At 52.6% G+C, this 22,829-nt stretch overlaps 1 protein-coding gene across 1 annotated transcript in view; it reads right to left on the reverse strand.

Annotated features, from left to right (window-relative positions):
• LOC145339071 (uncharacterized) overlaps window positions 1-22,829 on the reverse strand; it is a 58,025-nt gene that overhangs the window by 18,339 nt on the left and 16,857 nt on the right. The window contains exons 4-6 of the mRNA XM_080183493.1: window positions 15,419-16,667; window positions 13,114-13,283; window positions 4,508-4,617 (exon numbers count right to left, since the gene is read on the reverse strand). Of these exons, the coding sequence (XP_080039619.1) occupies window positions 4,508-4,617; window positions 13,114-13,283; window positions 15,419-16,667 (1,529 nt within the window). The remainder of the gene's footprint in view (window positions 1-4,507; window positions 4,618-13,113; window positions 13,284-15,418; window positions 16,668-22,829) is intronic.

Consider the following 22,829-nt stretch of genomic DNA (forward strand, 5'->3'; position numbering starts at 1 on the left):
CCTGTACCCGTGAGGCCGCACTCTCTCTCTACCCGTGAGGCCGCACTCTCCCTGTACCCGTGAGGCCGCACTCTCCCTGTACCCGTGAGGCCACACTCTCTCTCTACCCGTGAGGCCGCACTCTCCCTGTACCCGTGAGGCCGCACTCTCCCTGTACCCGTGAGGCCACACTCTCTCTCTACCCGTGAGGCCGCACTCTCCCTGTACCCGTGAGGCCGCACTCTCCCTGTACCCGTGAGGCCACACTCTCTCTCTACCCGTGAGGCCGCACTCTCTCTCTACCCGTGAGGCCACACTCTCCCTGTACCCGTGAGGCCGCACTCTCCCTGTACCCGTGAGGCCGCACTCTCCCAAAACCCGTGAGGCCACACTCTCCCTGTACCCGTGAGGCCGCACTCTCCCAAAACCCGTGAGGCCACACTCTCCCTGTACCCGTGAGGCCGCACTCTCCCTGTACCTGTGAGGCCACACTCTCCCTGTACCCGTGAGGCCGCACTCTCCCTGTACCCGTGAGGCCGCACTCTCCCTGTACCCGTGAGGCCACACTCTCCCTGTACCCGTGAGGCCGCACTCTCCCCGTACCCGTGAGGCCGCACTCTCCCTGTACCCGTGAGGCCACACTCTCCCTGTACCCGTGAGGCCGCACTCTCCCCGTACCCGTGAGGCCACACTCCCCCTGTACCCGTGAGGCCGCACTCTCTCTCTACCCGTGAGGCCACACTCTCTCTCTACCCGTGAGGCCACACTCTCTCTCTACCCGTGAGGCCACACTCTCTCTCTACCCGTGAGGCCACACTCTCTCTCTACCCGTGAGGCCGCACTCTCTCTCTACCCGTGAGGCCACACTCTCCCTGTACCCGTGAGGCCGCACTCTCCCTGTACCCGTGAGGCCACACTCTCTCTCTACCCGTGAGGCCGCACTCTCTCTCTACCCGTGAGGCCACACTCCCCCTGTACCCGTGAGGTCACACTCTCTCTCTACCCGTGAGGCCGCACTCTCCCTGTACCCGTGAGGCCGCACTCTCCCTGTACCCGTGAGGCCACACTCTCTCTCTACCCGTGAGGCCACACTCTCTCTCTACCCGTGAGGCCACACTCTCCCTGTACCCGTGAGGCCACACTCTCTCTCTACCCGTGAGGCCACACTCTCTCTCTACCCGTGAGGCCACACTCTCTCTCTACCCGTGAGGCCACACTCTCCCTGTACCCGTGAGGCCACACTCTCTCTCTACCCGTGAGGCCACACTCCCCCTGTACCCGTGAGGCCACACTCTCTCTCTACCCGTGAGGCCGCACTCTCCCTGTACCCGTGAGGCCACACTCCCCCTGTACCCGTGAGGCCGCACTCTCTCTCTACCCGTGAGGCCGCACTCTCTCTCTACCCGTGAGGCCACACTCCCCCTGTACCCGTGAGGCCGCACTCTCTCTCTACCCGTGAGGCCGCACTCTCCCTGTACCCGTGAGGCCACACTCCCCCTGTACCCGTGAGGCCGCACTCTCTCTCTACCCGTGAGGCCACACTCCCCCTGTACCCGTGAGGCCGCACTCTCTCTCTACCCGTGAGGCCACACTCTCTCTCTACCCGTGAGGCCACACTCCCCCTGTACCCGTGAGGCCGCACTCTCTCTCTACCCGTGAGGCCGCACTCTCTCTCTACCCGTGAGGCCACACTCTCTCTCTACCCGTGAGGCCGCACTCTCTCTCTACCCGTGAGGCCACACTCTCTCTCTACCCGTGAGGCCGCACTCTCTCTCTACCCGTGAGGCCACACTCTCTCTCTACCCGTGAGGCCACACTCTCCCTGTACCCGTGAGGCCACACTCTCTCTCTACCCGTGAGGCCGCACTCTCTCTCTACCCGTGAGGCCGCACTCTCTCTCTACCCGTGAAGCCGCACTCTCTCTCTACCCGTGAGGCCACACTCTCTCTCTACCCGTGAAGCCACACTCTCTCTCTACCCGTGAGGCCGCACTCTCTCTCTACCCGTGAAGCCACACTCTCTCTCTACCCGTGAGGCCGCACTCTCTCTCTACCCGTGAAGCCACACTCTCTCTCTACCCGTGAGGCCGCACTCTCTCTCTACCCGTGAGGCCACACTCTCTCTCTACCCGTGAGGCCACACTCTCTCTCTACCCGTGAGGCCACACTCTCTCTCTACCCGTGAAGCCGCACTCTCTCTCTACCCGTGAGGCCGCACTCTCCCTGTACCCGTGAGGCCACACTCTCCCTGTACCCGTGAGGCCACACTCTCCCTGTACCCGTGAGGCCACACTCTCCCTGTACCCGTGAGGCCGCACTCTCTCTCTACCCGTGAGGCCGCACTCTCCCCGTACCCATGAGGCCGCACTCTCTCTCTACCCGTGAGGCCGCACTCTCCCTGTACCCGTGAGGCCGCACTCTCCCCGTACCCGTGAGGCCACACTCTCCCTGTACCCGTGAGGCCACACTCTCTCTCTATCCGTGAGGCCGCACTCTCCCCGTACCCGTGAGGCCACACTCTCCCTGTACCCGTGAGGCCGCACTCTCCCCGTACCCGTGAGGCCACACTCTCCCTGTACCTGTGAGGCCGCACTCTCCCTGTACCCGTGAGGCCGCACTCTCCCCGTACCCGTGAGGCCACACTCCCCCTGTACCCGTGAGGCCGCACTCCCCCTGTACCTGTGAGGCCGCACTCTCCCTGTACCCGTGAGGCCACACTCTCTCTCTATCCGTGAGGCCGCACTCTCCCCGTACCCGTGAGGCCACACTCTCCCTGTACCCGTGAGGCCGCACTCTCCCCGTACCCGTGAGGCCACACTCCCCCTGTACCCGTGAGGCCGCACTCTCCCCGTACCCGTGAGGCCACACTCTCCCTGTACCCGTGAGGCCACACTCCCCCTGTACCCGTGAGGCCGCACTCCCCCTGTACCCGTGAGGCCGCACTCTCCCTGTACCCGTGAGGCCGCACTCTCCCTGTACCCGTGAGGCCGCACTCTCCCTGTACCCGTGAGGCCGCACTCTCCCTGTACCCGTGAGGCCACACTCTCCCTGTACCCGTGAGGCCACACTCCCCCTGTACCCGTGAGGCCGCACGCTCCCTGTACCCCTGAGGCCGCACTCTCCCTGTACCCGTGAGGCCACACTCTCCCTGTACCCGTGAGGCCGCACGCTCCCTGTACCCCTGAGGCCGCACTCTTCCTGTACCCGTGAGGCCGCACTCTCTCTCTACCCGTGAGGCCGCACTCTCCCTGTACCCGTGAGGCCGCACTCTCCCTGTACCCGTGAGGCCGCACTCTCCCTGTACCCGTGAGGCCGCACTCTCCCTGTACCCGTGAGGCCACACTCCCCCTGTACCCGTGAGGCCGCACTCCCCCTGTACCCGTGAGGCCGCACTCTCCCTGTACCCGTGAGGCCGCACTCTCCCTGTACCCGTGAGGCCGCACTCTCCCTGTACCCGTGAGGCCGCACTCTCCCAAAACCCGTGAGGCCACACTCTCCCTGTACCCGTGAGGCCGCACTCTCCCTGTACCCGTGAGGCCGCACTCTCCCTGTACCCGTGAGGCCACACTCTCCCTGTACCCGTGAGGCCGCACTCTCCCCGTACCCGTGAGGCCGCACTCTCCCTGTACCCGTGAGGCCGTACTCTCCCCGTACCCGTGAGGCCACACTCTCCCCGTACCCGTGAGGCCGCACGCTCCCTGTACCCATGAGGCCGCACTCTCCCTGTACCCGTGAGGCCGCACTCTCCCTGTACCCGTGAGGCCGCACTCTCCCTGTACCCGTGAGGCCGCACTCTCCCTATACCCGTGAGACTGCACTCTCCCTGTACCCGTGAGACCGCACTCTCCCTGTACCCGTGAGGCCACACTCCCCCTGTACCTGTGAGGCCGCACTCCCCCTGAACCCGTGAGGCCGCACTCTCCCTGTACCCGTGAGGCCACACTCCCCCTGTACCTGTGAGGCCGCACTCTCCCTGAACCCGTGAGGCCGCACTCTCCCTGTACCCGTGAGGCCGCACTCTCCCTGTGCCCGTGAGGCCGCACTCCCCCTGTACCTGTGAGGCCGCACTCTCCCTGTACCCGTGAGGCCGCACTCCCCCCGTACCTGTGAGGCCGCACTCTCCCCGTACCCGTGAGGCCGCACTCTCCCTGTACCTGTGAGGCCGCACTCTCCCCGTACCCGTGAGGCCACACTCTCCCTGTACCCGTGAGGCCACACTCTCCCTGTACCTGTGAGGCCACACTCTCCCTGTACCCGTGAGGCCGCACTCTCCCTGTACCCATGAGGCCGCACTCTCCCTGTACCCGTGAGGCCGCACTCTCCCTGTACCCGTGAGGCCGCACTCTCCCTGTACCTGTGAGGCCGCACTCCCCCTGTACCCGTGAGGCCGCACTCTCCCTGTACCCGTGAGGCCGCACTCTCCCTGTACCCATGAGACCGCACTCCCCCTGTACCTGTGAGGCCGCACTCTCCCTGTACCCGTGAGGCCGCACTCTCCCTGTACCCGTGAGGCCGCACTCCCCCTGTACCTGTGAGGCCGCACGCTTGCGGTGGAACTCGTGAACATCAAAGTTGTCGAAGTCCAGCTTGAGGCTCTTTTTGCAGAGTTCGCAGGTGGTGACAGCGGTCAGATCGGCACCTGTGCAAGAAATGGGAAGAGTCATGATCCAAACCACCACCACTCCCTCACTCCCTCCCTCACTCTCACCCACTCACCATAAAACACCCACAAAGAATAAAAAGTCACCCCATCCCACCAACTCTGGGAGCCCCCTCACACCAGCCCCCCCAAGGCACGCACGGGAGACAAAAGCACCATGAAAGGGGAGGATAGCCAACAACCTCCCACCAACATCACAACCCCCAGGATCTTGTATCCCACCACCTTACCTCTTGTCCCCGCCACCCCCCGCTCACCTACTACCTCCTCAGTAGTCCACCCACTAACGAAATCTACCAACACACTGAAAAAGAAACTGACTCAGCAACAGATACAAAACCTCCCCAGCTGGGAAACCCCCCAAAAAACAACTCTTCAAGACACACACACCAATTTGACATCCATCCCAGTCCCCGGAGACACGTAAACCCCCAACTTAGCAGCCCCCTCCTTCTAACACACACCCAACTCTCCCCAACTACCTGAGATATGACAGAAGCAGACCATCGGCCTATTTACCTTTGTTCTTTCTTCTACTCCCCCCCTTCCTCCCACCTACTCCTTCGCTTCTGCCACACTGCGGTACCCCCCAACTCACTGTCCCACTCAAGAAAAAACTAACACAAATAATATATAACATATAAGGAGAAAAAACCCCGGCAGCCAAGAAGACAACAAGTGACAAGATAAAGGCAAGGCATCACAGGGAGCAACAAGGGTTAGACACGAACCCAAAGAAAAGTGACAGGGAACGGAGGAAAAGGGGTCATGTCCTCTCTCTGTCCAACTCCAAAAATCTCTCTATATTTCTCTATATGTATACACGCCCAACCCATCCCCAACGATGCACAGCCAACGAAAAGGGAAAAAAAGGCCAAAATATGAAGAACACAGAGAAAGGATAGCAATGAAAGACGAATGCGCACATCCCACTCCCCAACTAAACGTACCCGACTCAACAAGGGCAGTGTGGTAGCACAGTGGTTGGCACTGCTGCTTTACAGCTCCAGGGACTTGGGTTCGATTCCCGGCTCGGGTCACTGTCTGTGTGGAGTTTGCACATTCTCCTCGTGTCTGCGTGGGTTTCCTCCGGGTGCTCCGGTTTCCTCCCACAGTCCAAAGATGTGTGGGTTAGGCTGATTGGCCGTGCTAAGACATTACCCCTTAGTGTCCTGAGATGTGTAGGTTAGAGGGACTAGTGGATATAATATGTAGGGATATGGGGGTGGGGCCTGGGTGGGATTGTGGTCGGTGCAGACTCGATGGGCCGAAGGGCCTATTTCTGCACTGTAGGGTTCCTGTGATTCTATGAATATCCCGGTGTCCTTCTGATCACCCTCTAACAAAGAGACCACCAAAACAAAAATACCCCCTTTATTTTTTTTCTTTCCCTTCCCCCCCTTGCTCGAACACGAAGACAATACTTATCACTCACCCTGAGCAAGACCCCACAAAAAGGTAATGAAAAGAAAAAAAAGAGAAAGGAAAGAATCCAAAACATTAGAGACAATACCCCACCACCTGGGGGGACAAACCTCTCCATAACCCCTACAAACAAGAAGGACCCCCCCAAATGCCCCCAGGCCCCCCCAACCCCTAATCTCCATAACCCTTACAAACAAGAAGGACCCCCCCAAACGCCCCCAGGCCCCCCCCAACCCCTAATCTCCATAACCTTTACAAACAAGAAGGACCCCCCCAAACGCCCCCAGGCCCCCCCCCCAACCCCTAATCTTCATAACCGCTGGGGCCAGTCCATCCCCCAGAACCCAACACAATCAATCCAGACAGTGTTGAATAAACCCACCCCCCACCATAACACCACAGACACCAAAATTACCAAAAAGAACTCCCACCCCAGGAATAAAACCCCTCTACCAAAGATCCACACCATCACCAAGGACTCCCCCTCACTCCAACCCACCCTCGACCCTCCCATGAAAACCCCCCTCCCCGAATCTGTAAGAAAAACCAGGCAGCCGCTTTCCTTTCTCCCACACCCTTTCCACAATATACCCGAGAACATAAGGCACCCAGATCTGGAGACTTATCCACCACAAACACCCCCTAAAGAAACCAAAAGCCCACCAGAGCGCAAAATACCACAGGGTAAAAACAATTATCTCTCATCCAAAGAGAAACAGGGATGGAAGGCAAGGAATTGACCCAAGACACCATATTGCCTCCTGGCCACTCAGGGATGGGAATCCCAAACCCACAGGGAGCCAATGAGCTGCAGTAGCTTCCTGCCATTCGAAGGTAGGAAGGGACAGGATTCAAGCCCATATACAGGACAGATACAGGGAGGGAACTTCCTTTACCCACAGAGATAGCAAAGAACAGGAGTGGAACAGACAACACTCACCCACCTGAAACTACTGGAGGAGACAGGATCCAAAAAGCGTCAAGAAAAGGATGTAAAAAGCACAGAACAGCGAAATCAACTCTCCCTTCCCTTGATAAAGTGCAAGGGAGCAGCTAGGAGCAGTTGTAAATGCGCCTAGTTTGGGGGCGTTTAAGAGATTGGTGGATAGGTTTATGGACGAAAAGGGATTGGTTTAGATTAGAGGGTCAATGTTTTTTTTTAAAAAATAAGACTGGTCGGCGCAACATTGTGGGCCGAAGGGCCTGTTCCGCGCTGTAATGTTCTATGTTCTATGTTCTATGTTCTATGAAACTGGTCGGGATGCAAGCCAAGAGGGCAAGACTAAGCCTCAGTTATGGTTCTACTGGACAGGGATAGCAAGAACAGCCAGCCCTGGTCGTGGAACGAACGGAGGCTAAATGAACCCCAGCCAGACCCGGACTCAACCTTCCAGAGCTTCAGAGTGAGTGAGATTTTTCAAGTCCAAAAACGTGCAGGTTAGGTTGATTGGCCATGCTAAAAATTGCCCTTAGTGTCCTGAAATGCGTAGGTTAGAGGGATTAGTGGGTAAATATGTAGGGATATGGGGGTAGGGCCTGGGTGGGATTGTGGTTGGTGCAGACTCAATGGGCCAAAGGGCCTCTTTCTGCACTGTAGGATTTCTAAACTACTTCTAAACTTCTAAAATAAAACACACACAAAAGACCCTCAGGCACTGGGGATTGCTATAGTTTCACCTTAATTAAAAGGGATAATTGGACACGTGTGGGGACCTATTAGAACATGCAAACTAATCCACACGGAGAAATATAAATCCCTAAAAACAAAAATGTAAATGTGTAACTCTGCATGGATGGTACTCTGACCACATGGTGACTGGGGAGAATCCACAGGCAGCTCTGGGGAAAATGCAAATATTTAAGTATTTGACCATCAGGAACAATGGGAGAAACCTGGTTACAGGTTATGGCCATGCTTAATTCTTCCTCAATGTACCCTTCCACAATAACTTTGTTACATTGCTAATGTAAACCTACTGGGAACACTAATTAATTAATAAATAAACAAATAAATTGTCGATGAAGTAATTTTTGCACTCTCAACAAAAGATCAATTCTCACACCAAACCCATAAACCATCCAAATAAATGGACTTGCTCCACCAGCTAATGCCCCCACACCAATACAATTCCTGCTACCTGAATCTACACCACAATATAAAACACACATGAAGAATAAAAAGTCACCCCATCACACCAGCTCTGGGAGCTACATTGTCTCTCTCTCACACACACACACACACATGCACATCACACACTCTCTCTCTCTCACACACACTCTCTCTCACACACACCCACACTCTCTCTCTCACACACACACACCCACACACTCTCTCTCTCTCTCTCCCTCTCACACACACACACACACACACACGCACATCACACACTCTCTCTCTCACACACACTCACCCACACTCTCTCACACACACCCACACTCACACTCTCTCTCACACACACACACACACACACACCCACACTCACACTCTCTCTCTCACACACACACACACACACACACACACACACACACACACACACACACACACACACACACACACACACACACACACACACACACACACACTCCCTGACTATCATAGGGGCCTGGGATGGAGGGTGACACATGCAGTGGTGCCATACAACCTTAGGTTGCACCAGTTCACAGGCTCCCAAGAGACCTGCCCTCTTTGCAATCTTGCCAAGTCCAGGGACCATGTCAATGTTGAGTGTTATTGGCTGGACTGCCTTTTCAGTCACTTTAAAAACCTTTCATTGGCATTCAGTCCTACACTCCTGATCTATGGACACCCAGTGCTGAGGGAGGTGGGGAAGGAGGAGGACCTCTTCGTGAACCTGCTCCTGGCCAAACTTGCCATCAACAGATCCAGGCAATGGGCGACCAAGAGGGTTGTCCGACCTGACCATCTGCCCCTCGACCACACCTACATTCGTGGCTGTGTATTCCTGAAGAGGAGCTTGCGGAGTCCGATGGCACTGCTGAGGCCTTCGGTGCACCACAGGGACTGAGATGTATTATTGACCCCTTTAACTACGTTTTAATTTGACATTTTAAGTTTGTCTTTTGTTTCAGGCGGTTCCGTTCTTTTTAGGGACTGCACTTTTAATTTGCCCCTCAGTGAATTTGATTTAGTTTAATTGGGTAGGCCAAAGGATTGAGACTCACTGAAAAGCACCCAATCACAGGAGAGGCAATGTGACAGAACTGGGGGGAGGGGAGGGGGAATGGGGGGAGGGGAGGGGAGGGGAAGGGGGGAAGGAGGAGGGGAAGGGGGGAAGGAGGAGGGGGAGGGGTTCCAGGGAAGAGTGGCTACTTCTTCCTCCTCTCTCCCTCACTCTTCCCTTACCTTTCCCCTCCCACAGTGTGACACAATGTCATAAGGTGCTTTGGTTGAGCAATACATATCAGCCCAAGACGTTAAGGGGACTCCACCCTATTCCCATGCCTCTCCCCATACTTTCATGCCGCCTCTCCTCTCCCCTCCATCACTGAGAAAGGCCATGGGGGTCTTCAGTGTCCACCTGAGAGGGCAGGCAAGGCCTCAGTCTTTTTTCATTCACAAGATGTGGGCATTGATGGCCAGGGCCGGTGTTTATCACCCGTCCCTAATTGCCCTTTGAGAAGGTGATAGGTGAACCGCCCTTCTAGAATCTGCTGCAGTCCCCGTGTGTGCTATCGGTAACACTCACCGTGCCGTGAGGGAGGGAGTTCCGGGATTTGGACCCCAGCCACAGCAAAAGAACAGCCGATATATTTCCCAGTCGGGATGGTGAGGGGGGTTCGGAGGGGGAACTTGCAGGTGGTGGTGTTCCCTATGTATCTGCTGCCCCTTGTTGTTCCAGATGGTAGAGGTGGCGGATTGGAATGTGATGTCGAAGGAGCCTCGGCGAGTCACTGCAGTACATCTTGTACACGGTACACACACACTGCTGTCACTGTGCGTGGGTGGCGGAGGGAGCGAGTGTTTGTGGATGGAGTACTGGTTAAATGGAGATTCCTAGCCTTGGGCCTGCTCCGGTAGCCACAGTATTTATATGGCTGGTCCAGCTCAATTTCTGGTTCAATGGGGGATTCAGCAATGGCAATGCCAAGGGAAGATGGCTGGATTTTCTCTGGTTAGTGGTGGTCATTGCCTGGCTTTGGTGTGGCACAAATGTTATTTACTATGTATCGGCCCAAGGATGAACTGTTGTCTCCATCTTGCTGCTTATGGATTGGGCTGCTTCAGCATCTCAAGCATTGTGAGTGGTGCTGAAAAACTGCTCTATATTTGATTATGCCCGTCTGGTGATTGATCAATGCTCTTTGTGCTTGATTGGTTAAGCCTGGGCACTGAGTCCGAGCAAAGTAAACAGCCACCACAGAAAGTCCTGGAAGCCTGAAAGGTAAACGTGGGTGCAGACTCTTTGTGATCGTGGAGATATTCCAAAAGTTGGTGAATGAAGTTAGAACACAAATGATAAATATCAAAGCAACTACTGTGTAAAATAGATATCAGAAGCTACAGACTTGGAGCTTTCTGGAGCTGTTCATAGGAAGAAAGAGATCTTGGAATGAACCAAAAGTTTCTGGGGCGCTTTAAGAGATTGTGTTGATGGGTGATGGAGGGGAGGGTGTGGTGTGGAGGCAGAGTTAGGATAAGAGGAGATAGTGAGGTTCAGAATAGCCATGGACAGAGATGTGGGCGCCATTTGGGCCTTGTGTATTAGGAAGGATCTGCTGGCCCTGGAGATGATTAGAGAAGGTTCATGAGAATGATCCTGGGAATGAAAAACTTGAGGGCTAATTCTCCCATTCCATTGCTCTAATTTTTTAGTGCATCAGGCTGGGTGAATCTCACAACGGCCAGTGCATGGGATTCTTGCGCGTGTTCATCGATAGCATCTCCCCGTGCCGGATTTCCGGCGGCGTCGCATCTGTGCCAGAAATCGGCAGGGGAGCCGCACGTACCATATAAATGTTAATTTCAATGCCAATTTTCAATTTCAATTTCTGATGCGGTGATCAAGCCGGCCAGCAATCAAGGAAGGCGGCAGTGCAGGGCTGCTGCGCATGCACCGATCTCAGTGCTGACAGATCGGTGCACGCGTAGTGGCCCTGCTTAGCGCGTTGATTTCAGCCTCTCACTGATTAATGACGATACACACGCTAGTGACCTCTGCAATGCATGGAGTGTGGAAGATCCTTCTCTGAGCTCCCACTGAAAAAAACAGCACAAATCACTCCAATTATCATGTAAATTCGACACTTAAATTTTTTGGGGGGAGATTTCCACCCTTGATGTGCGAGTAGGGTTTGAGGACTCTGGGTCTGTACTTGATGGAGTTTAAAAGGATGGGGGGTGGTGGGATTTCATTGAATCTTTCAGAATACTTGAAAAGCCTGGATAGCGTGGACGTGGGGAAGATGTATCCATTAGTTGGATCCGAGGGCACAGCCTTGGAATAAAGGGACGACCCTTTAGAACCAAGATGAGGAGGTATTTCTTCAGCCATTTCTTGAGCATTTGGAAAATGGTGACAGGATCAGTCCAAGTCAGCACAGATTTACTAAGGGAAATCGTGTTTGACAAATCTTCTGGAATGTTTTTGAGGATGTGACCAGCAGAGTGAACAAGGTTGAACCAGTGGATGTTGCGTATCTGGGCTTTCAAAAGGCTTTTAGACGAGGTCCCATACAAGAGATTAGTGAGCAAAATTAAAGCTTATGGGGTATTGGGAGTAATGTATTGATGTGCATAGAGAACTGGCTGGGAGACAGGAAACAGAGAGTGGGAATAAACATGTCCTTTTCAGAGTGGCAGACTAGTGGGGTACCACAGGGTTCAGTGTTGGGACCCCAGCTCTTCACATTAATGATTTGGATGCAGGAATTGAATGCAATATCTCCAAATTTACAGACGACACAAAGCTGGGTGGCAGCGTGTGCTGTGAGGAGGATGCCAAGAGGCTGTAGGGTGACTTGGACAGGCTGACTGAGTGGGCAAATACTTGGCAAATGCAATATAACGTGGATGAATGTAAGAGTTTAATTTAGACAAATGCGAGGTAACGCATTTTGGTAGATCGAACCAGGGCAGGTCTTACTTAGATAATGGTAGGGCAGTGGGGAGAGTTACAGAACAAAGAGATCTAGGGGTACATGTTCACAGCTCCTTAAAAATGGAGTCACAGGTGGACAGAGTAGTGAAGAAGGCATTCAGCATGCTTGGTTTCATTGGTCAGAACATTGAAAACAGGACTTGTAATGCCTTGTTGAAGTTCTACAAGACATTGGTAAAGGCCACACTTGGAATACTGCGTACAGTTCTGGTCATCCTACTGTAGAAAGGATGTTATTAAAATAGAAAGAGTTCAGAAAAGATTTATCAGGATGCTACCAGGACTTGATGGATTGAGTTATAAAGAGAGGCAGGCTGAACTGAGATATTTTCTCTGGATCGTAGGAAGCTTAGGGGTGATATTATAGATGTCTGTAAGGGGCATAAAGCAGCTAGTAGTCAACGTCTTTTCCCAAAAGTAGGGGAGTCTAAAACTAGAGGACATAAGATTAAGTTGAGAGGGGAGAGGCACAAAACTGTCCAGAGGGGCAATTTTTTCACACAGAGGGTGGTGAGTGTCTGGAATAAGCTGCCAGAGGTAGTAGTAGAGGCAGGTACAATTTTATCTTTTAAAAAGCGATTAGACAGTTATATGGGTATAGAGGGATATGGGCCAAACACAGGCAATTGGGACTAGCCTAGGGGTTAAAAAAAAGGGGCGGCATGGACACGTTGGGCCAAAGGGCCTGTTATGCTATAAACCTCTATGACTTTATGACTCTACTTCTGCTCCTATATCTTAAGGTCTTTTGGGAGATCCGTTTGTGACGAAAGAATGTGTCTCCAGATGAAAGGTGAGCATCGGTTGGACTGGGTGGGGTGCAGAAATTTGATACTAAGGGTACAAGGTGGCCCCATGGACCGGGATTTACAAGCCCATTCCTCATCCCCTCCAACCCCAACCCCTCCAACCCCAGGCAGTAACAATGTCCTACCAGAAATGATCTTCGCCTGCAGCCATTTCTTCAGGCAGTCATGATGCACAAACTGTAGACTCCCGACACATTTGCAGGGTTCCAGGAGTGGGTTCAGTGGAGTGCCACCGGGGATCAGGCAGATCCTGCACAGGTCCCCTTCCTCTTCCTCTGAGTCCTCGTGTAGCAGGCTGAATGCAAAGCACACCAGATCGCATCATCAGCAAAGGCTGGGAAATGTCATTTCTTAATTAATGATGTGATTGAGAATTTAGGAGACATGGTTAGTAAGTTTGCAGACAATAAGAACACCTTTTAAAGAGGGAGTCTCTCCGTCAGGGACCCCTTTTAAAGAGGGAGACTCTCCGTCAGGGACTCCCTTTTAAAGAGGGAGTCTCTCCGTCAGAGACCCCTTTTAAAGAGGGAGTCTCTCCGTCAGGGACCCCTTTTAAAGAGGGAGTCTCTCCGTCAGGGACCCCTTTTAAAGAGGGAGACTCTCCGTCAGAGACCCCTTTTAAAGAGGGAGTCTCTCCGTCAGAGACCCCTTTTAAAGAGGGAGTCTCTCCGTCAGAGACCCCTTTTAAAGAGGGAGTCTCTCCGTCAGGGACCCCTTTTAAAGAGGGAGTCTCTCCGTCAGAGACCCCTTTTAAAGAGGGAGTCTCTCCGTCAGGGACCCCTTTTAAAGAGGGAATCTCTCCGTCAGGGACCCCTTTTAAAGAGGGAGTCTCTCCGTCAGGGACCTCTTTTAAAGAGTGAGACTCTCCGTCAGGGACCCCTTTTAAAGAGGGAGTCTCTCCGTCAGGGACCCCTTTTAAAGAGGGAGACTCTCCGTCAGGGACCCCTTTTAAAGAGGGAGTCTCTCCGTCAGGGACCCCTTTTAAAGAGGGAGTCTCTCCGTCAGGGACCCCTTTTAAAGAGGGAGTCTCTCCGTCAGGGACCCCTTTTAAAGAGGGAGACTCTCCGTCAGGGACCCCTTTTAAAGAGGGAGTCTCTCCGTCAGGGACCCCTTTTAAAGAGGGAGTCTCTCCGTCAGGGACCCCTTTTAAAGAGGGAGTCTCTCCGTCAGGGACCCCTTTTAAAGAGAGAGTCTCTCCGTCAGGGACCCCTTTTAAACAGGGAGTCTCTCCGTCAGGGACCCCTTTTAAAGAGGGAGACTCTCCGTCAGGGACCCCTTTTAAAGAGGGAGTCTCTCTGTCAGGGACCCCTTTTAAAGAGGGAGACTCTCAGTCAGGGACCCCTTTTAAAGAGAGAGTCTCTCCGTCAGGGACCCCTTTTAAAGAGGGAATCTCTCCGTCAGGGACCCCTTTTAAAGAGGGAGACTCTCCGTCAGGGACCCCTTTTAAAGAGGGAGTCTCTCCGTCAGGGACCCCTTTTAAAGAGGGAGTCTCTCCGTCAGGGACCCCTTTTAAAGAGGGAGACTCTCCGTCAGAGACCCCTTTTAAAGAGGGAATCTCTCCATCAGAGACCCCTTTTAAAGAGGGAGTCTCTCCATCAGAGACCCCTTTTAAAGAGGGAGTCTCTCCATCAGAGACCCCTTTTAAAGAGAGAGATTCTCCGTCAGAGACCCCTTTTAAAGAGAGAGTCTCTCCGTCAGGGACCCCCTTTTAAAGAGAGAGTCTCTCCGTCAGGGACCCCCTTTTAAAGAGAGAGTCTCTCCGTCAAAGACCCCTTTTAAAGAGGGAGTCTCTCCGTCAGGGACCCCTTTTAAAGAGGGAGTCTCTCCATCAGGGACCCCTTTTAAAGAGGGAGTCTCTCCGTCAGGGACCCCTTTTAAAGAGGGAGTCTCTCCATCAGAGACCCCTTTTAAAGAGAGAGTCTCTCCGTCAGGGACCCCCTTTTAAAGAGGGAGTCTCTCCGTCAGGGACCCCCTTTTAAAGAGAGAGTCTCTCCGTCAGGGACCCCTTTTAAAGAGGGAGTCTCTCCGTCAGGGACCCCTTTTAAAGAGTGAGACTCTCCGTCAGGGACCCCTTTTAAAGAGTGAGACTCTCCGTCAGGGACCCCTTTTAAAGAGTGAGACTCTCCGTCAGGGACCCCTTTTAAAGAGAGAGTCTCTCCATCAGGGACCCCTTTTAAAGAGAGAGTCTCTCCATCAGGGACCCCTTTTAAAGAGAGAGTCTCTCCATCAGGGACCCCTTTTAAAGAGAGAGCCTCTCCGTCAGGGACCCCTTTTAAAGAAGGAGTATCTCCATCAGGGACTCCCTTTTAAAGAAGGAGTAACTTCTTTGGGGAACCTATATAGCAAATTCTTCATCAGCCTCAATATATCCTTCTGCAGCCATACCTTTCTCTCTCCCTTACCCCACCACCCCCCTGAACATCTCCTCACCTCTCCTGCAGCTTCTTGAGTGTCTCTGGATCAGGACGTGGCTTCTCGTTGACCCGCTCCTCCTTCCTGGCCTCGCCGGCTGCTGCAGCCGCCCGGTTCAGCTGCCGGCTTTCCGGGGCCCTCAGCTCAGACAGGGCCAGGATGGCCATGGAGAGTGGCAGGGGTTCACGCCCCTGGCCCCAGGAGGAGGGGCCACCGCCGGCCGCGGCAGCTCCGAGATGGGCGGCCGAGATGGGCTGGAGGCGGGTCAGGCCGGTAGCAGTGGCCTGCTGCGAGGGGGTGGCCACTGCCATCATGCCAGGACTGGCCACGGCAGCGGCTGTGGTGGTGGTGACCAAGAAGCTGACTAGCCGGCCGGACTCCAGCCGGGGCAGGAGCAACGGGGCTGCCGCCACCGGGGGCTGGGGGGGTGGGCACTGAGGGGTCTGGGGGGGGCAGCGGCCTCGTAGGGTTTGAGTGCCACAACTGGCGATGGCGGCGGGCTCGGCCTGGGAGGGCCGGAGGGCTCGCGGGGCATTCGCCTGCCTTCCCTCCTCCTCCTCTGCCCCCTTTTCTCCCTCTTCCTTGCTCGGTGCCTCCGCTGCAGTCCTGGAGAACGAGGTGCCACTGCCTTTCTCCTGGGCTGCCGCCGACCGGCGAACCCTCAGGTGGAAGGGCAGGCGGTCGGTGGCCATTTTGGCGGCAGCCATGTTGGTAGCGGGCAGCCCATCCACAGCGCCCGACAGCAGGAGGGGCGGCACAGGGGGTTGCTCACTGCCCTCCTCCTCCTCCTCCTCCTCCTCCTGCTCCTTCTCCTCAGCTCTCTGGGCCCCCAGCTTGGGCAGCCTTTCCTGCCTCAGCCTGCGCAGGATGAGGCTGGCCTGCTGCCTGCTAGGCTGCCCGGGCACCTGTTCGCGTGGTCTCGCCCCCTCTTCCTTCTGCGCCTCGCCCTTGCCACCAGCGGTGAGGGCGGAGGGGGGCTGGTGAGGGGGGACAGGCGTCGAGGCCAAGATGGCAGCTGAGGCAGGCAGCTCCGGTTCGTCGTCACTCTCAGCCTTGGCGCCAGCCCCCTTCCTTGCCTCCTCCTCTTCGGCACTGACCCCGCAGCAGAGGGTCCTGGACTGTGCCCTTCTGACTGGCGGCCCGGGTGCTGTGCCAGCCACCGAGCCTGGCCCTGACCCCTTGAGCTGCTGCTGCTGAGAGACAGCGGGGCCCCTCTTGCTCTTCAGTTGCAGTCTCTGTGCCTGGAAGGCGGTTCCGTGGTCAGGCCCTAGAACACAAAAACACAACAGGTAAGGCGGAGGAGGAATCATTCATTCAGACCCAAAACAATCACAAGAGAAGTCATAGAATCACACAATACTACAGTGCAGAAGGAGGCTCTTTTGGCCCATCGAGTCTACACTGATGTCTAAAAGGCCCTGACCTGCCCACCTAATCCCACTTGCCAGCACTTGGCCCATAGCGTTGAACGATATGGCGTGGGCCAAGTACTCACCCAGGTACTTTTTAAAGAACACGAGGCATCCCGTCTCCACCACCCTTCCAGGCATCACATTCCAGACCATCAACACCCTCTAGGTAAAAGCGTTTTTCCTTAAGTCCCCCCAAACCTCCCACACTTCACTTTTAACTTGTGTCCCTCCTCTTGACTGACCCTTCAACAATGGGGAACGGTTGGTCCCTATCCATCCTCTCCATGTCTCTCATAATCTTCCGCATCTCAATCAGGTCGCCTCTCAGTCTTCTCTGCTCCAACGAAAACAACCCAACCCTATCCAACCTCTCTTCATAATTTAAATGTTCCATCCCAGGCAGCCTCCTGGTGAATCTCCTCTGCACCCCCTCCAGTGTGTTCACATCCTTCCTATAACGTGGCAACCAGAACTGCACACAGTACTCCAGCTGTGGCTTCACCAAAGTTCGATACAATTCCTCTCTGCTTTTTCTAAGTCAAAACACAATTGGCAATTACTGAGAAACCCGAAAGGGTAGCAGTCAGTCGTGGCAGTGTCACTGGACTAGCAATCTAGAAGGCTCAGTATAGTGGAGTATAATGTTAGCAAGTGTGAGGTTATCCACTTTGGCAGAAATAATAGTAGGAGGGATTACTATTTAAAAGGCAAAAAGCTGCAGCATGCTACGGTGCAGAGGGACCTGGGGGTCCTTGTGCATGAGTCACAAAAACCCAGCCTGCAGGTGCAGCAGGTGATCAAGAAGGCGAATGGTATGCTGGCCTTTATACCAAGGGGGATTGAATATAAAAGCAGGGAGGTCTTGCTGTGACTGTATAGGGCACTGGTGAGGCCGCAGCTGGAGTACTGTGTGCCGTTTTGGTCACCGCACTTGCGCAAGGATATTTTGGCCTTGGAGGGAATGCAGAGGAGGTTCACTAGGCTGATAGCAGAGATGAGGGGGTTGGACTATGAAGAGAGACTAAATAGACTGGGTCTGTACTCGTTGGAGTTTAGGAGGATGAGGGGGGATCTTATAGAGACGTATAACATAATGAAAGGGTTGGATAGGGTAGAGGTAGAGAGATTCTTCCCGCTTAGAAAGGATAGCAGGACTAGAGGGCACAGCCTCAAGATAAGAGGGGGTGCAGTTTAGATCAGAGTTGAGAAGGAACTTCTTCACTCAAAGGCTGGTGAGTCTCTGGAATTCTCTGCCTGTTGAAGTGGTGGAGGCTGCCTCGCTAAATATATTTAAGTCACGGGTAGATAGGTTTTTGACAGACAAGGGAATTAAGGGTTATGGGGAGAAAGGGGGAAAGTGGAACTGATCCACTTCAGATCAGCCATGATCTTATTGAATGGCGGCGGGGCAGGCTCGAAGGGCTAGATGGCCTACTCCTGCTCCTATTTCTTATGTTCTTATGTTCTCAGGGTAATGCTCTTGGGGGATGGGATGTGCATTCAAATCCCATCAACGAGCGGAATTTAAATTTGACGAATGAAAATCTGGAATGTGCGGCACTAATCCTAGTAATGATGATCATAACAACTATTGCCAATTGTCATTTAAAAACCCATCTAGTGCACAAATGTTCCCTTTAAATAAAATCTGGAATATATGGCACTAATCCCAGTAATGATGACCATGACAACTATCAGTGATTGTTGTTAAAAGACATTTGGACAGATACATGATCATAGTTTGAGGATAAGGGGTAAACCTTTTACAGCTGAAGTGAGGAGAGATTTCTTCACCCAGAGTGTGGTGAATGTGTGGAATTCACTACTACAGAAAGTCGAAGAGGCCAAACCATGTCTGATTTCAAGAGGAAATGAGATATAGCTCTTGGGGCTAAAGGGATCAAGGGATATAGCAGGGAAGGAGGGATCAGAATATCAAATTTGATGATCAGCCACAATCATAATGAAGGGCAGAGCAGGCTCGAAGGGCCAAATGGCCCACTCCTACTTCTATTTTCTATGTTTCTATGAGAACTTCAAGTTTTTAATATCCAGATTACCAACAACCTCTCCTGATCCCCCCCCATGCCAATGCAATAGCTAAGAAAGCCCACCAACGCCTCCACTTTCTCCAGAGATTCAGGAAATTTGGCACGCATGCTACGACTCTCACCAACTTTTACAAATGCACCATAGAAAGCCTCCTTTCTGGATATATCACAGCTTAGTATGCTCCTGCTCTGACCAAGACCGCAAGAAACTACAGAGGGCTGTGAATGTAGTCCAATCCATCGTGCAAACCAGCCACCCTTCCATTGGCTCTGTCTATACTTCCTATTGCCTCGGAAAAGCAGCCAGCATAATCAAGGACCCCACCCACCCTGCACATGTTCTCTTCCACCTTCTTCCATCAGGAAAAAGATACAAAAGTCTGAGGTCAAGTACCAACCAACTCAAGAACAGCCGTTTCCCTGTTCCCATCAGACTTTTGAATGGGCCTACCTTGTATTAAGCAGATCTTTCTTTACAACCTAGCTATTAATGTAACACTACATTTTGCACCCTTTCCTTTCCTTCTCCCCTATGTACTCTATGAACAGTATGCTTTTCACTGGACAATACTTTTCACCGTATCCCAATACATCTGACAATAATAAGTCAAATCAAATCAAATCAAAACATGGATGGGAAAGGTTTAGAGAGGTATGAATCAAACACAGGCAAATGGGACTAGTTCAGTTTAGGAAACCTGGTTGGGATGGATGAGATGGGCTGAAGGGCCTGTTTCCCGTGCTGGGTTGTTCTTTGTTCTTTTTCTTTTGTTCCTTGCTGTATATCTCTATCACTCTAAAAGAAACCCACCTGGTTCACTAATGTCCCCTTCAGGGAAAGGTGAGGTCCCAGAGGACTGGAGGATAGCAAACGTGGTACCGTTGTTTAAAAAGGGTAGGAGGGATAGCCCAGGTAACTATAGGCCAGTGAGCTTAACGTCAGTGGGAGGTAAGTTGATGGAGAGGATTCTTAGGGATAGGATGCATGCGCACTTGGAGCGTTGCGATCTGATTAAGGATACGCAGCATGGCTTTGTCAAGGGGAAGCCTTGCCTTACGAATCTGGTAGAATTCTTTGAGGAGGTGACAAAAACGGTTGACGAAGGATGAGCCGTTGATGTCGTCTATATGGATTTCAGTAAGGCGTTTGACAAAGTCTCTCATGGTAGGTTGGTACAGAAGATTAAAGCTCATGGGATATGTGGTCAGGTATCTAGATGGGTAGAGAACTGGCTTGCAAAGAGGAGTCAGAGAGTAGTTGTGGAGGGGTCTTTTTCTAGCTGGAGGTCTGTCACTAGTGGTGTGCCGCAGGGCTCGGTACTGGGACCTCTTCTCTTTGTAGTGTATATAAATGATTTGGAAGAGGGAGTAGGCGGTGTGATCAGCAAATTTGCTGATGACACCAAGATGGCTGGATTGGCGGGCAGTGAGGAGCAGTGTCTGGCAATACAGCAGAATATTGATAGGCTGGTTGATTGGGCAGGTACGTGGCAAATGGAGTTTAATCCGGATAAATGTGAGGTGATGTATTTTGGCCGGAATAATGTAGGGGGAAGTTATATGATAAAGGGTAAGCCCGTAAGGAGTATAGAGTCGCAGCGAGACCTGGGGGTGCAAGTGCACAAGTCTTTGAAGGTGGCAGTGCAAGTGGAGAGTGTGGTGAAGAAAGCCTATGGTATGTTAGCCTTTATAGGAAGGGGTATAGAATATAAGAGCTGGAGTCTAATGTTGCAGTTGTACAGAACATTGGTTCGGCCACATTTGGAGTACTGTGTACAGTTCTGGTCGCCTTACTACTGGAAGGACATGGAGACTCTGGAGACAGTGCAGAGGAGGTTTACCAGGATGTTGCCTGGTATGGAAGGACTGGGGTATGAGGAAAGATTGAAGAAATTGGGGCTCTTTTCCCTTGAAAGACGCCGACTGAGGGGGGATCTAATAGAGGTATATAAGGTTATGAAGGGTATAGATAAACAGAGGTAAGCTATTTCCTATGATAGAGACACGTAGGACAAGGGGCCATGGACTTAAGGTGGGGGGGGGAGCGGTACAACACAGCTATTAGAGGGAGGTTTTTCACACAGAGGGTAGTGGGGGTATGGAATGCTCTGCCAAGTAAGGTGGTGGAGGCAAACACGCTAGAGTCGTTTAAGACTAACTTAGACAGGCATATGACTGAGTTGGAGATGGGTGGATATAGGAGAACCTTTTAAATAAGGGTCATTAGCATTGGGGCATCCCTGGTAATGTAAATGGGTATAGTATGATAATAATGTTTTTTTTCTCTTTCATTCACAGGTTTTAAGTCGGTCCACCTCGTGTCCAACGAGGGGCATACAGGCGATGGGTCGTACTGGGGTTGCTCTTGGTTGTTCAAGATTGGCCTAGTGCTTCATGTCGTTAGTGTGTGCCTAAACTGGACAAGATACTGGGCAAGACGACAGCTCAGTGACTATCGCTGTTTGCTGTGCAGACACATGGATTTGGGCCGGTGTCTGTGGGGAGTTTGCGCAATCTTCCCGTGCTTGCGTGGGTTTTCTCCGGGTGCTCCGGTTTCCTCCCACACCCCAAAGATGTGCTATTAGGCTGATTGGCAGGAATAAATTGTCCCTAAATCAGTTTCCCTCAATCTGGATGGCCATAAAACATTAGACAAGGGTCGTGAGTAGAGAGGTGGACTGGTGGTGTTGAGATGGCGGCGCGGGCTCGTTGGGCCGAAGGTCCTGTTTCCCGGGCTGATTTTGTTCTTTGCTCTTTGAAATCCACCACCTTTACCTAGTGTAGCCTCCATGTCAGTTAGGCTTATATTTATTGGAGTTTAGAAGAATTGTGAGGAGGAAATCTCAGGCACTTATAAAAATCTTACAGGGTTAGACAGGGTAGATTCAGAAAGAATGTTCCTGATGGTGGGGGAGTCCAGAACTAGGCTGTCATAGTTTGAGGCAGCACAGTGGCTAGCTGTGCTGCTTCACAGTAAGAAGTCTCGCAACACTAGGTTAAAGTCCAACAGGTGTTTATATATGCCCCGTTTGTGAACACAACTCACTCACCTGAAGAAGGAGCAACACTCTGAAAGCTTGTGCTACCAAATAACCTTGTTAGACTTTAACCTGGTGTTGTGAGACTTCTTATTGTCCTGTCAGGCAGACATCAAGAAACCCACTGGGTATTGGGACCCTCTCCTGGGACCTCACTGGCTGGAAACCAGAGAGGTTTCTGAAAAGGCAGGGAGATAAAGGTACACATCTCAGACACGCCAGCAGTGAAGACCCGATGAGGGAGGCGATCTTGATCATCTGGAAGACTGACCAGAGAAAGAAGGAAGAAACAGCTATCGAGGCTCACTTTTGTGACAACGGACCAGAGGGATTCAGAGAATTGAGCCTGCAGTTTAACCAAACCATCTTTGTGGGTAGTATACTTGAATCTGGGGTATCCTTTTGTTTTATTTGGGTAGTTTAAGGGTTAATAGTGTTATTATTAATAAACTTACTGAATCTTTACTTGTGTTTGTCCTTTGTCCATCTTGCAAATAAGAGCACTGGGTAAAGCCTTGGAGTAATTAAACTGGTCAAAAGTATCTGAGGTTTTACAGGTACAACACCCTCCTGTTGGAAGCTGTCCCTTTTAATTTGTTCCTGAGTTAATTTGATTTACTCTATTCGGTTAGCCAAAAAGATTGACTTCAGTTTTGACCTCTCAACTCGAGGATATAGGTCCTTCCTTTCCTCTTCCTCGATTGGGCCACTTATCATGGTGTACCGTCACAGGTTAACATTCCACAGGCTGCCATTGGTGGGATTTAAACCCATGTTTCCCCCTGTCCACAGCACCAGCCCAGGCCTCTGGGTTACTAATTCACTGACTCTCCCGTGACACACCATCTCTCCTGAAGGATTAGAGGGGTGGACGTGGGGTTGGGGGGGATAAGCGTTGGGCATTGAGGAGATATCCCTATACATTTTC

This window comes from Carcharhinus amblyrhynchos, unplaced genomic scaffold (genome assembly GCF_965287045.1).
Source record: "Carcharhinus amblyrhynchos unplaced genomic scaffold, sCarAmb.v2.hapA chromosome_314, whole genome shotgun sequence".
NCBI lineage: Eukaryota > Metazoa > Chordata > Chondrichthyes > Carcharhiniformes > Carcharhinidae > Carcharhinus > Carcharhinus amblyrhynchos.